The sequence below is a fragment of the Branchiostoma floridae genome, chromosome 9 (genome assembly GCF_000003815.2).
Source record: "Branchiostoma floridae strain S238N-H82 chromosome 9, Bfl_VNyyK, whole genome shotgun sequence".
In the NCBI taxonomy this organism is placed as follows: Eukaryota; Metazoa; Chordata; class Leptocardii; order Amphioxiformes; family Branchiostomatidae; genus Branchiostoma; species Branchiostoma floridae.
This window is the reverse complement of record NC_049987.1, coordinates 9,389,124-9,403,480: the sequence shown is the minus strand read 5'-3', so window position 1 is coordinate 9,403,480 and position 14,357 is coordinate 9,389,124. Positions and strand designations below refer to the sequence as shown.

The following is a 14,357-nucleotide window of genomic DNA, read 5'->3' as shown; positions in this document are numbered from 1 at the left end:
CCAAAGAGCCGGTGGGCTAAGGGTCTTTAACAGATTTTTAGTGATATTTGTGGTTGCAGTAGGCCTTAGAAGTTAGGTGTTTTGGTGTTGTTTACATGCAGTGAAAGGGGGTGAAAAGGTCTCCCACCTATGTTTTCATGGCGTATAATATAATTCCGCCGTAAATTTTTTCCCTTTTTTGTCGTTAAATTACTCTTCAGAGGTCGGACAACCTTGCCAATGTGAGTTTTTCATGTTCTAAAAGTCAGGTAGGTGATTTTTGACAGCCTCTTTCTCCCATGATTCCCATTGTTAGGAATATGCATAGGAAATATTGAAATTTAGCCTGCATGCTTTCGGTAGGGTATTCTAGTTCAAAATTGGCAAGTGTCAAGACACTCCAAGTGATGCGGGAAGGGTTGTCAAGCATCGTCACAAGTTTCAAAGACTTCACGGAGACCCTACCCCTAGGATTGGTCCCCAGGGAGCACAGGTGTCAGGAGGCCTGTGGTAAGGCCTGTGGCTTTGATTAGACTTCATATTGCTTAGCAAAAAGTGACACAAACAGGGGAAAATGGTAAAATCTGCTCACCCTGTCACAAGGAGACTACTCTCCATCAATTTAGACACCAAAATTTGTATCTAAATGCTGTTCAACCACACTTTGGAGCAGATACTGGGAGTGCACAGAATGGGGGGGGGGGTGTAGGTGTGCCCTTGGGGGCTTATATATCCTTGGGGGCTAATGTGTTCCCCCAAATTGGTTATGTGGGCAATAGAAAGGATTTACCTGACTCAACTGACTGAAATTTCTTAAGAAATTCTGCCATTTTAGTGTTTTGGGGGCTGATTTCTTACTTTCTGTACCTTTTATTGACAATGCATTATGCACTCTCATAAAATGCTTCAAAGTGTAACCTGAGCGCTTTTCAATACAGCTTTAGTTGTGTAAATGGTTAGAGACTACTCTCCTTATGCTAGAAAGATCAGCTTTTAACTTTTTCTTCAGTTTGTGTCACTTTTTGGTGAATGCTATGGCGCCTATCAAATGCCTCAGACCACTGCCAAAGCCTTGAGGAAAGTCCTCTGACACCTGCCATGAGATCTACTCCCCTGGGAGCATTCTTGGTCAGAAAGCTTTGAAACTTGGGATAATGTTTGACAACTCTTACCAGCATCATGCGAGATGATTGAAATTTGTCAATTCTCAAGTTCAGGGGGGTGACAGGGCAAATGTCAGTATTTCCGGACTTGCGCAGATGACCCAGTTTTAGTGCCCTCAGAATGCTTAGGTAGGCTTGGGAAAAGTGGCTGTAAAATTGTTTTTCTTGGGATATGTTTGGATTTTGGGGGTGCATCTTATAGGCAAGGGTTGTAGCTTCTATATTGTGTTGAAAAAACAGATTTTTAGTGATATTTGTGGTTGCAGTAGGCCTTAGAAGTTAGGTGTTTTGGTGTTGTTTACATGCAGTGAAAGGGGGTGAAAAGGTCTCCCACCTATGTTTTCATGGCGTATAATATAATTCCGCCGTAAATTTTTTCCCTTTTTTGTCGTTAAATTACTCTTCAGAGGTCGGACAACCTTGCCAATGTGAGTTTTTCATGTTCTAAAAGTCAGGTAGGTGATTTTTGACAGCCTCTTTCTCCCATGATTCCCATTGTTAGGAATATGCATAGGAAATATTGAAATTTAGCCTTTTGGCTTGCTAGCAATGGCGAAACCCATAGGAAATCCTGGGAAAATCGGTCAACTTTAACTCGATGAATCTCCTTCCTCTCATATGAATAATTCGTCTAATGAACTGCAGTCGCTTGGCCATCTTGTCCTTATTTGTACAACACCTTATTTTGCCTGATTGGACAGATTGCGGCTGAACTATCAAGTTTTTCCGTGACGATGTCTTGTGCCTCTTTTCGGCGGTCAACATTCCGAGTTGCAGCGCCATTTTGGATGGTGGCTCTCGTTCCCAGAGCCTTGTAAGATCCCCTACTCAAGGTCAAAGGTTAACAATACACTGAGAACGAGACCTATAACCCGAATGCAGGTGGTATATGGGAAACCTATGACCTGGTTATTTGGGAAATGGAGTCTTCTAATTGGTCTATGTCGTCTGGCTATACAATAATTAAGGTTTCGAAAGTATACACACCTTACTCTGTAACCTCATGCATATATCCTCATAGTCTAGTTCCTAGACACCGGCACATTCTATCAGTGTTAACAGTTCTAGCTTATAGCTATAGTATGCTTTGTCCTACAGGGTGACCTACTCATCACTGAATGCACCTACAAGACCACCGATAGGACACAGGCTACACTTGTAAGTTCTGAATCGAAACCCGACTAGAAAAGAAAGTTAAGCTATTCGTCCGTTTGCAAACATTGCCATCAAAATGTAAATTTCATTTGGGCGCATCATATTACATTTTAGTCACAAGAGTACGGATATTGATTTATTCTATTATAAATGATATATTTTTATGATTTATTCTTTATAACTGCTCCTTTTTCAAACTGTAGGGAGGATTGGGATCCCGGGAAGAGATGTGTATGAACTTCATTCAGTACTATCCGAAGATCAAACTGAGCATTTGTTACACCGGCTTGGACATCAATCAACAAGCACCTTTCTTCGGTGTCTACTATGCCGACTGGTATGTACAAAACTAGCATTGTTCCTGTAACACGTGTATATTTGGCTACATCAACACTGAGCTGTTAATATGTATATATACATACATTGTGTATTTGTTAGAGACAGTGTCAACAAGTCTGGCAATAAAAATGATGGTCTCTAAATAGTGGTGAACATAACATAACAAAACTCAAACTGGAATTGACTGGAAGTTCCTAGCATGAAGAGTTTTTACCGCTGGTTCCGAGGCCATAACTCATAAAAATTGAGCAGAAGACGTTCCAATGCTAATTAAATGTATGTGAATAAAATGAAAAATAAAATGAAATAAAGATTGGTATTACATGTACTACAAACAGATTCTGATGCAACTTGAGACTGTATTTTGTAGATCTAGATACTATCTTCTACTAGAATACCATAGTATTATGTACCCTTACCATTTATCTATACTTTGTGCATAGCCATCTCACTGTTTCTTTGCCTTGAATACAAGCGCCTTACCCTGGACTTCTCCTCTTGTTGGAATTCCAGGGATGTCATTTACACATTGCCCTCTCCCTGGAATTCCATCAATCTGTGGCCGACTGTCCCAGGTTTCTAGGCCGAACGCCTCTAGCCCCAAAGGGAGCCATGACCCACTTTCTACCATCCGCTGGAATTCCAGCTGCCCTGCACACTTACACTGGCTCCCTGATTGGAATTTCAAACATTCCTGCTGTCGACCAGCATTCCTGTGGACACATTCCTGTACAATTCCAAACTTTTGCACCCTGAACACAACAATATACCGTTTGGCTCGCCCATGAGGCGTCGCCAAAAATTTCAACTAAATTCTAACTACAAGAAAACACTGATTGATCCATAAGATTGCATGTATACGTATGGTGTGGACGACTATTGGAGATTTTCTTATTGATTATCGTAGGTATTATCCATTCCCGATCCACTACCCGGCGAGCATGGTTAACCAGACCCTGATTGACGTCATCAACCAGCACCCATGGACCAATGAGGAGGCTGAACGTTTCGAACAATACGTTCGTAATACTCAAGTGTTCTCATACTGTGAACCGGTGAGTTCTACAGCACATAGACATTACCATTTCGTTGACGGAAGGCTACTACAGACAGAAACAGCCGTTGAATTTTACAAGAATACCTTTTTTGCTTCTAGTCGGTTTTGTTACCATGTGTTGGGTAATTGTTTCCGCTGATATTCACGATGATGAAATATGCATGGGCACATTAAGAATATAGATACATTGGTGTATCTCACCATCCTTGTTGTGTAACGCCTAGGGCACAGAGCGTTGTCAAAGAAAAAAGCCCTATTTTGGTACATTGTATGTTTAATACAAGAGATGAATCGCACAGGTTTATAGTGAAGGTTATCCTAACGGTTCTGTTGTTGACCTTTAGGCCAGTGTGAACAATTATCAGCTGATTGACCAGCCTGCTGACCCCACTATGCCGGATGACAACTCCGTCTCCATCCCAGGGTGCTGATGATGTCGTCGTTCCCAGGACACAAAGAAATCACGACAAGATCGATTCTGTTTCATCAATAAAGTAGCTAACGTTAGATCATGACTGACTTGACACTGTTACCTTGAACTTTCCTTCACGATGTTGTGAGAATTCTAGGAGCCCCTCTGTTGGCTCCATACTGATCATGAAAGATACATCCTACACCCATAAATTCAAAACCTGCTGAAGAAAGTAGTAGCAGAACAAAGCTATCCAATCATGCTGCCGCACTTGCTGTAGTAATGGACAAGGTCGCTGTGTGACGCTGTTGGACTGGTCATTTCGCAAGTAGGGCAGGGACAACCTAGGAATTCGCCCCCTCCCGTTGGGTCAGTCCAGTGAGTCAGTCGCCATTCAGGGGTCAAGTACAGGTCATATTTTAAAAATAAACATATTTCTGTTCTCTCTAGCAGAAAACTAGACCCTAGTGATCAAAATTTAACCAGAAAAGTTTTGTTTGAAAATATGTCAATATTTGGACGTGCGTGCGATGCCCTCGACTGCGCAACTCAAATGTCGGTTCCACTCCGGCATACATGCACTACGGTAAAGGGACCCCCTTGCGATAAAGACATGTAATGCACACATGTGTGCTCAAGAATCATTTTGTGTTCTGATACAAGATAGAACAGCAATCAGGGAAGCCCTTGTGCTGGCAATAATGGAGACAGGTTAATACTAATCACGTCAGTACCAGGATTAGCAAAACACCTAGGACAGGGAAACACAGTCAGCTTCAGGGACAAGAAGACACAGCATCGGCCCCAGGAGAACAATCAGCATACGTGGTAAGGTTACACAGTCAGTTTAGGGTTAGGAAACACAGCTTCTGGGGCACGGTAACATAACTAGCATCGGGGAGAGGGAAACCCATTCAGCACCAGGGACAGGTATTGGCTTGTCCTTACAAGACATTGTCATATATCTAGCTATGACACTAGAGTTCCAAGAACACATACATTCGCGAAATAGTCGTGGCTTAGTATAGAGAAAGCCTTTATTCGAGACTTTAAGGCCTCATTCATGCAAAAGTAGCCACACAAAAAAGTAAACGGTTTTATTTTTCATAAACGTGTGTTTATAGCAGTTAGCAATTCCATGTTACCCATCACAGTTGACGCTGGAAAAAAACTTTGAACATCGCAGGACGCTCGGCTATGGCTAGTTATCTCCATGAAAATTGGAATTATAGTTTTGGTCTGTCTGTCTGTGTTTCCAGATTTTTGTAGTTAGTGTAACTCAAGAACCTCTTGATGAATTACGATTATATTTTAATAGTATGTGGGTAGGTGTTTGGAAGGTCAATTTTGGGCCCCTAATATGTGACCTTGGTACTGCAACAGAGCAACAAAATTTATGATTATAGTGCTTCCATTCTCAAATACATGTAATATATGTAATTTGTGGCAAGAATCATGCAAATAAATTCCAAATTTGTATAATTAAAGTTAAAGTGACATAATTCTTCCAAGTAGTAAAATTGGATGACTGAATTGTCAACATTGTAACCTGTGTAAGTTAGTTGAAGGTGTACATAACCAAACGTAGATCATGCAGATGTGTCGCTTGTATAATCAGAATATTTCATGGAGATATGAGGTCACCGAACTCTGTTTTGCCACAATTGGCCATCAATCTACGGCGATTACCATGCGATTTACGGGTATGCCCTCGTAGATACATCGTACGATGTATGTAATCTGGGCCTAATGCATCTTTTTCAACGTAGCAAACAGTCAACCTCTAGTTTCTAGTATTGTTAGCAAAGCTGGGAGTCAGCTAAAAGGTCTGTGCAAATGACTCAGCGAAATGAAACGTAATATTTACCCGCAGAAAGGTTTGGTTTCTTTGCTCTTCAATCTAAGCACATTACAGTCACCTAACCCATTAGTTACGGGGAAACAGGTGATTAGAATTTCAGAAACAGTGACATGTTGCTATGGTGTTTACCTGTGTGTGGTATCTTACAAGTGATAGATTGTGACAAGGAGATAACAGTGTTGGGGGTTATTCTGTGGTCATGGCCGAAATTATCATGTCAATATTAACTATCTTGCAATAAAACAACTTTGACGATTATGATGCATAAGAGTACTTGCTTAAGTGGGTACTAGTATCTCAATATGGTGGCAAGTTGGCAACGAGTCCGAGTAATTTGCGAGATCAACCGATGATTTAAAAAATCTTTTTACGCTTTGTGTGTTTTGTTGACTTTTTAGTCATACCTGTACGTTTTGGGATTACGATCAACCGTAGGTTTGTCACAATAATATCTACAGAGCTTGAGGGGAAATCTTATAAGTTACAGCATCTTTGGCAAACAATTTTGACTAAAAGAGGAGAAGCGCTGACTTTCCAAAAGATGACAGCAACAGTCTTTTTCCTAATTGAACATCTGGTCTATCCCACGGTGCCTAAGTCCATGTAAACGAATGACTAATTAGTAACATCATTATGATCATAAGAAGGCTACGTCCCCACAACGAAAACATCTTCTGTTTGTGTTTTGCCTAAAACTTTGCCTGATCATGAGTCAAAGTTTACATGGCGTCCTTCGACCGACTGGTCGGTCAGATAAGAATGTTTTAAAAGGACTCTGAAGTCATTACAGGACTGGGAACGGTCGTAGTAACGGACTTTCTTCAAGAACAGCGACCCTCGACACCACACTGGCAATGCGGGGCATGTGTACACTCTTCCTGCTGCTGTGTGGCAGCACCTGTCTGCTGGCTTCAGTCATACCTAAAGAAGAGGTGAGTTGGAAGATTCTCCAAAACATTTTCTATTGTTCCTGGTGGATATCAAGGTGAAGTTTGACATCGTATAGGTCAATAACAAGTTGTCTTGTAGCTTAGCTGCTGTGCTAAGGTAAGTTTTGATGTAACCACGGGAAGTAAAGTATTTGATCTGTACAATTGTTGAATAAATCTGTAAACAGTGTAGATGTAGAAGGGTAGTTTTGGTCGGTTAAACCGAATAAAGATCTGGTACGGTCAAGTTTTAGTGAGTTTCGCCCTTACATAATACAATACGCGGTATGCTATACGATCAAAATATGCAGAACAATCTACACAACACAAAACGAATTGTAGAAAATTAGTCATTGTAACGCAAACTCCGCTGTCCGGGGCGATAACTGACCGGCGGATGTTGGGCGGGCTGCTACAAGAGAGATTTAATCAGGCTAATAGAAAGTATGCTACGTGGATAATTTGTTGGTCTACTTTCCCATTGACAGATCCTTGGCGCTGTCAGGGACTTCCAGCAGTCAGGCCGTGGTAAGAAACAAGTTAAATACAATCTTTTGTTTCTTCAATATAACAATTAGTTTGTTTTTAATCCTGTGTAACGTTACCATCTTTTCTGGAATCAGTTCTTGTTGTAAATTACGCATAACTGTCGAAATGCATTTTTATCAAGAGTAAGCTACTCAGCTAACGTTATAGATATAGTCTGACTTGTGTTGTTCCTTGTATAATTTTCCAGCCGCAGACGCCGGAGATTTCACCCACCAGGCCTCTCTAGACGAGCACGGTCGGTTCCACCTGCTATGGAAGTTCGACAGCGAGACCATCACGTTCGAGGCGCATGTGCAGACCACGGGGTACATCGGACTCGGCGTGTCGCCCAATGGCGGCATGAGGGGATCTGACGTCATCATCGGCTGGGTGAAGGACGGCCAGGCCTTTATAACGGTAAACCGTAGTCATACCTGAACATATTCCACTAGAATATTTACCATCATGATGGACATAAGCCCATACATGTATTTTAATCCAGCCTCAGCTTAGATTTTTGTCATTCTACAATACGCTCAATGCCTGCTAACTGTATATATTGCGACACAGAGACATCGGCATCCTCATACTACTTATGATGCGTATTATGCAGCAGCGAGTTTATGCTATATGAATGTTACAGGGCCGTTTTGCGGAGTTGAACTTCGAGCCGCGGCTGTTAAAGTGTATTGTAATTTGTATGACAGTGAGTTCGTGTGTTACAGGACCGGTTTGCGGAGGGGTACTTCGAGTCACGGATGTTAAGAATGTATTGTATGACTGTAAGTTCATGTGTTCCAGGACCGTTTTGCGGAGGGGTACTTCGAGCCGCGGCTGGACGCGCATCAGGACGTGGAGCTGCTGTCTGGGTACGAGAACGGCACGCACACCGTCCTCAGGTTCCGCAGGAAGCTCCGGCCGTGCGACACCGCGGAGGACAGGGAAATCACGGTAAGGATTTTGATGAGAAATCCATGTTTTACTGTGTTTCTAATGTTTTTGGCGACGCCTCAGGAGCGAGCCTAATACTGTGTGCAGTCTGCATTTCTAGGAATTGTACAGGAATGTGCCCACAGGAACGCTGGTCCAAATGAATGTTTAGAATTCCAGCAAGGAAGCCAGTTTTTCATGGGTTGGGTCACTTGAATTCCAGCAAGGAAGCTAGTATTGGGCAGGGTCACTGAAATTCCAGCAAGGAAGCCAGTGTTGAGCAAGGTCACTGGAGTCATAGTAGAAGTCTAGGACAAGGCCCTTTGGCCTGCAAATGCATATAAGACTAGTTTTACTGCATTCATCCCCAATAGGAGGACACCCAGCGAGTCATCTGGTCCTTTAACGACCTGGACCCACTGGAAAATAGCCTTGCTGGGCAGAACGGCCCACACGTACTGTACCACGGCAGTAACCGCGGGAGTAAGAGCATCATCCTGCTGCAGAAGAACCCGCCAACCCTGGATATACAGGACAGCAACATCCTCTCCTTCGAACTGACCAGCTCAAACGTGAGTACCTGTCTCTCTGCGATTGTCAATCACTTTTAACTTTTCGTATCTCCCTCATGGCATACCGAGTGCACATCAAGGCTACCATCGTTTTCACAATATTATCAGTGAAACGCTAAGGACTAATTTTCCAAAAGAAAACAATTGAAATGGAAAAAGTGAAAAACCTCTCGTTATGCAGCAGTACCACCCGATCCCTTTGTTTCTTTGTACCAAGAAAATTTGTCATAGCACAATGCTAAACACTGAGGTGTTCATGGATAAAATTTTCAAGAACAACTGTTGCCTTCTTCTCTTCTTATAAAAGAAGGTTAAGGATTGTACTATGATTGATACCAACACAGATGAGCTTCCATTATAATAAATAATCTCACTTTTAATGGTATATAAATGAATTTTATGGCACGCTACTATTCACACCTCTTATCCTTAATCATTTACCTACAGGTACTCGTTCCTGAAAAGGACACGACATACTGGTGTAACACCATGCGGCTGCCTAGACTGGACAGAAAGCACCATATTGTCAAGGTGATTCAAGATTTTGTTAGACATTATTCAGATACAGATCAATATTCAGCATTTATCATAAAAATATCATGCCGTCGTTTGTACTCTCATAAACAGTTTTACCTATATACTTTGTCCTGGTGCTAAACTTCATTCTTCATTATTGCAAGTCATTAAGGCCCAAACTGAAGATGAAGACCAGTCAATGATCAGTGTCAGGTATCATTCTTTGAAGGCTCTATTTTGTGTCGGTCAATAGCAGATTGATTGCAAGTGTACGAAATCTAACTACGAACTTTCAAACTTTAAATCATTACCGTTTGTCAGATCGAACCGATCATCCAGCCGGGTCACGAGTCCCTTGTTCACCACGCAGTCGTTTACCAGTGCAAGTTGGGACAAGTGCCTCCGATGTTGGACGGGGGCCATGAGTGCTACCATCCCAACATGCCGGAAGAGTGGGGCAACTGCAATTCCATTATGACTGCCTGGGCGATCGGAGGGAAGGTTGGTATATCTTGAACCAATTTTTTTAGCACCAGACTAGTTTGAAATTGAGATCACGTTGTATTTGGCGTTGCCACCCAAACAATTGTATTCCTACGGCTGATACCATGATGTAAATAGGAATGTTGATGGCACATTCCTCTCAGATAGTACTGTAAAATATAGGAACTTCGGCACTCCAAATTGCACACCTTTTCTAAAATGCACACTACTGTTTCCAAAGGGTTTCACGTATCCAAACTACGTGGGCTTTCCAATCGGCTCAGACGATGATCCGGATTACATCATGATGGAAATGCACTATGACAACCCGGATCGAATCAGTGGTAAGTCCGTGTAGCGCAGTGGTAGTTTCTTCGGCCCGTGACCGAGAGGTTGCGGGTTCGAATCCGCCTGCTGTGTTACCGATCTTGTGCCCTTGGGAAAGGCACTTTACACGACTTTCCTCACTTCACTCAAGTGAAAATGAGTACCTAGCTTCGGGTTGGGCCGTCCTTCGGATAGGACGTTAAATGGAGGTCCCGTGTTCGGGGAGAGCAACACCCCAAGCACGTTAAAGAACCCGCCACATGTGCGAACATCCACCCGAGCGGATCAAACCATTCCGGGGTAGGGAATCTCCCGATCAGCCCTCGTAACCCCTGCTTCGCCTATTGGGTCAGTTACTCCTCACTCATAGTGAGCAATTGGGATCTCAATCATTCTGACCTAGGGCGAAGAGTTGCTGTTACAGTTCCAATCATGTAACCCGTAACCTTGAGTGGCCTTAATGGCATTGTTACGTGGTGACCATTGAGTAAAAAAATGATGATGATGATGATGATGATATCGGGTGTATTTGCAGCCAGTAGTTAATAAGGCTGATTTACGTGGTCGAGGCGCCTCCTCAAACATGGGGCCCCCGTTTTCTGCCCCTTCAAAAGAAGATTTCGTGGAATTCTTGATCCGGCTACAGCACAGGTCTTTAGGCGGTCTCCCATCCAAGACCGCGCGTTGTTTAACTTTCGAGATCGAGGGATCGCGTGTGCCCAACGCGCCACACGGCCTTAGCGTGATAGAAACGGGATAAGGACCCCGTCTCTACCAGGATGCGCGAATATGGATTCGCCCAGGCACGGGATTGATCCAGATACAGTCCACCGAATCGGGATTAAACAATTCAATCATCTTATTCGTCTGATCAGGATCCACCCCTCGGAGCCGGATTCAGATCTTTACTGGCAAGATTGGAGTCGGTACGAGTACAACTTCGTGGAGAGTGAATGCTAATTTGCGAATCCTTATATAAACAAGATCTCTAGCTTGTTTGGGACTAGTTCAGTCGTATTTCTTTCGAATTTATACATACACCCAGGACCCACTCTTAAGCTCGCACTGGGCTCAAAACAGCATTAACTGCTTTGTGTACAATGTACTTATATATAATTAACTGTTCTTGCTACAGGACAACGGGACAGTTCCGGACTGAGGTTCTACTACACACCCATAGTGAGGATGTATGACGCTGGTATACTTGACATCGGAGTGAACTCCTACGCTACACACGTCATCCCTCCGCGGGCAGAGAGTTTCGACAGCACCGGCTTCTGCTTCGGTCTAGATCCGGTAAGGCGTCACGAGTCACGATATCTTAAGATGCACTCTCACTGCAATTGCGTCACGCTTGCGTCACTGCGAGATTCGAAAGATACTCAACGAATTTCAGAGATAAAGAATGAATATTTTACTTTACTTTGCTTTACTTAAGTCATACTTTAACGTATTACGCAATATCTAAATTCTAAAAAAAATCGGAGAAAATAACAAAACAGTGACGCAATGGACGAACCCCGCAGTGACGCAAGCTTAACGCAAGTGCAGTAAGAGTGCACCTTTAGTAACATGCGTTTATTGACGTCCATTGAAGGGTTTCAACAATGTGTAATATGTATGTTTTCTTGACATAGGGAAACTAAACCAGTCTCGAGTGAGTGCTCCTCGATCAATGCCATCTTATCAATGACGATCATTGGATGTTTTGAAATTGACATATTTCATGCATTATCTTATACGTCAATAAAAACAATGTTACAAAGCATTTACTCATAACTTCTGATGTTATATAGATTCTTTTATCTTGTCACAGCCTGCCCATTCATAAATGGGACGATCGACTTCATTTGCTTTGCTCCAAAGCAACACTATAGTCGATACTTGAAATTTGTCAATTACGAACATAAAATATTCGGACCGCAACACATTATAAAAAATAGAAATAATCGTATCATTTACTAATTTGTGCTCCGTACAACAGTACCTGCAGGAGCTGGGCAGTCCCATCAAAGTGTTCGCCTCCATGCCCCACGCTCATCTGGCCGGGACCGCCGTACGAACTAAGCTGGTGAGAAACGGCGTGTTCCAGTCGTATGTCGGACGGGACGAGACGTACGACTTCGATCTACAGGAGATCCGACTCCTCGATCCGGAGGTCATGGTACAAGAGGTAAACGGTGAAGTCGCCTAGTTTGCCTTTATTGCTGGTCACTTTTGTTGTATTTGTGCCAGTGTTTTATTACCTCCATGAAAAATGGAGGTATAGTTTTGAGTGTGTCTCTGTGTGTGTCTGTGTGTGTGTTTGTGTTTCCGGATATTTGTGGACATCATAACTCGAGAACCTCTTGATGGACTACGATGATATTTTTTACATTAGTTTGTACCTAGCTTACGTCATGTTGCTGCTAACCTCATAGTCTAGCTGCTAGACGCCGCCACACTTTATCAGTGTTGACAGTTCTCGCTATACTTTGTCCTACAGGGTGACCAACTCATCACTGAATGCACCTACAAGACCACCGATAGGACACAGGCTACTATTGTAAGTTGTAATCTAAGCACGGATAGATAAGAGAATTAAGCCATTCATTTTATATAGACATTGTCATCAGAATCTAAATTTGCATATTAAGGCGTATTATACTATACTTTATTTACAACGTAACATCTGATTATTTATTCTTTAGATGTAACTGTTCTTTTCCAAACTACAGGGAGGATTGAGTTCCCGAGAAGAGATGTGCATCAACTTCATTCAGTACTACCCGCGGATGAAACTGACCAGGTGTTACTCCGGCTTGGACATCAATCAACAGGCACCTTTCTTCGGTGTCTACTATGCCGGCTGGTACGTACAAAACTTGCATTGTTCGTTTACACGTGCGTAAATGTCTACATTAATATTGAACCGTTAGAAATGTAACATTTGTTGGAGACACAATCCAAAATTCTATTCTAACAGCTATAAACTCTAGACCCATGCGCCGATTAAGTCATTTTGATTGACCCATAAGATTACGCGAATGCATTATAAAGTGCGGATGAATATCGAAGACGTTTCTTGTTGATTTATCGTAGGGAGTATCCGTTCCCGATCTACTACCCGGACAGCATGGTTAACCAGACCCTGATTGACGTCATCAACCAGCATCCATGGACCAATGAGGAGGCTGAACGTTTCGAACAATACGTTCGTAATACTCAAGTGTTCTCATACACTGTACCGGTGAGTTCTACAGTACTTGGCGGAAGGCTTTTTGCAAAACTACAACTGAACATTTTTGGCAAAAATAAACTGAAACAGCCGTTGTATTTTACAAGAATGTTTTATTTTTGCTTCTAGTGGATTTGTTACCAAGTTTGGGTACCTGTTTCCACTGGGATGCACAAAATGAAGAAACATGCATAACACATTGAGAACATAACGTTATAGATACAATGGTATATCTGTCTGTCATTGTGTAACAAGTAAAAATGGAAGGGACCACTTTCTGACTTTGGGGGCTGATGTAAAAAAAGGACACAGAGCGTCTCACTGACGCATTGAGTATATCTCTATTTGTTCCATTGTATGTACATTGTAATACAGAAGATAATTCGCAGTTGTTTACAGTAAAAGATTATCCTAACGGGTTCGTGTTCTGACCTACAGGAAGTGAATGATTACCAGCTGATTGACCAGCCTGCTGACCCCACCATGCCGAATGACAACTCCGTCTCCATCCCAGGGTGCTGATGATGTCGTCGTTCCCAGGACACAAAGAAATCACGACGCCATCGATTTTCTTTATCAATAAAGTAGCTAGAGCATGACTGACGTCTGTGCTGAATCTGAATACAATACTCTGAAAACAAAGAATATAAGATGATGGTAGCCAAAATACAATGGCAAAATATTCATGCAGTAAAGGGCAGAATGAAGATGTAGAATGATACAACAGCCCCCCCCCCCCCCCCCCCCACACACACACACACTCACACATACACAAGGTCACCTTAACGTCTCGTTTGAAATGTTGTGAACTTTCTTTCAGAATACCTCTTTGGCTCCACTCTGATTCAAGACAGATGCTATCCCATCAAAAAATGAAGAAAGTTTACAT

General features: G+C 42.5%; 1 protein-coding gene across 4 annotated transcripts in view; it reads left to right on the top strand.

The window, feature by feature from the left end:
* LOC118422701 (DBH-like monooxygenase protein 1) overlaps positions 1 to 14,067 on the top strand; it is an 88,522-nt gene extending 74,455 nt beyond the window's left edge. The window contains exons 1-14 of one of the 4 annotated variants that reach the window (XM_035830409.1): positions 6,748 to 6,898; positions 7,384 to 7,423; positions 7,632 to 7,840; positions 8,225 to 8,374; positions 8,728 to 8,925; positions 9,373 to 9,456; positions 9,763 to 9,942; positions 10,166 to 10,268; positions 11,387 to 11,547; positions 12,236 to 12,424; positions 12,737 to 12,796; positions 12,969 to 13,102; positions 13,333 to 13,480; positions 13,907 to 14,067. In XM_035830409.1, the coding sequence (XP_035686302.1) occupies positions 6,821 to 6,898; positions 7,384 to 7,423; positions 7,632 to 7,840; positions 8,225 to 8,374; positions 8,728 to 8,925; positions 9,373 to 9,456; positions 9,763 to 9,942; positions 10,166 to 10,268; positions 11,387 to 11,547; positions 12,236 to 12,424; positions 12,737 to 12,796; positions 12,969 to 13,102; positions 13,333 to 13,480; positions 13,907 to 13,990 (1,818 nt within the window). In that variant the 5' untranslated portion in view covers positions 6,748 to 6,820 and the 3' untranslated portion in view covers positions 13,991 to 14,067. Of the gene's footprint in view, positions 1 to 6,747; positions 6,899 to 7,383; positions 7,424 to 7,631; positions 7,841 to 8,224; positions 8,375 to 8,727; positions 8,926 to 9,372; positions 9,457 to 9,762; positions 9,943 to 10,165; positions 10,269 to 11,386; positions 11,548 to 12,235; positions 12,425 to 12,736; positions 12,797 to 12,968; positions 13,103 to 13,332; positions 13,481 to 13,906 lie in introns of those variants that run through there. The other 3 variants (XM_035830410.1, XM_035830407.1, XM_035830408.1) reach the window with 3 other exon arrangements.
* Positions 14,068 to 14,357: the final 290 nt, after the last annotated feature.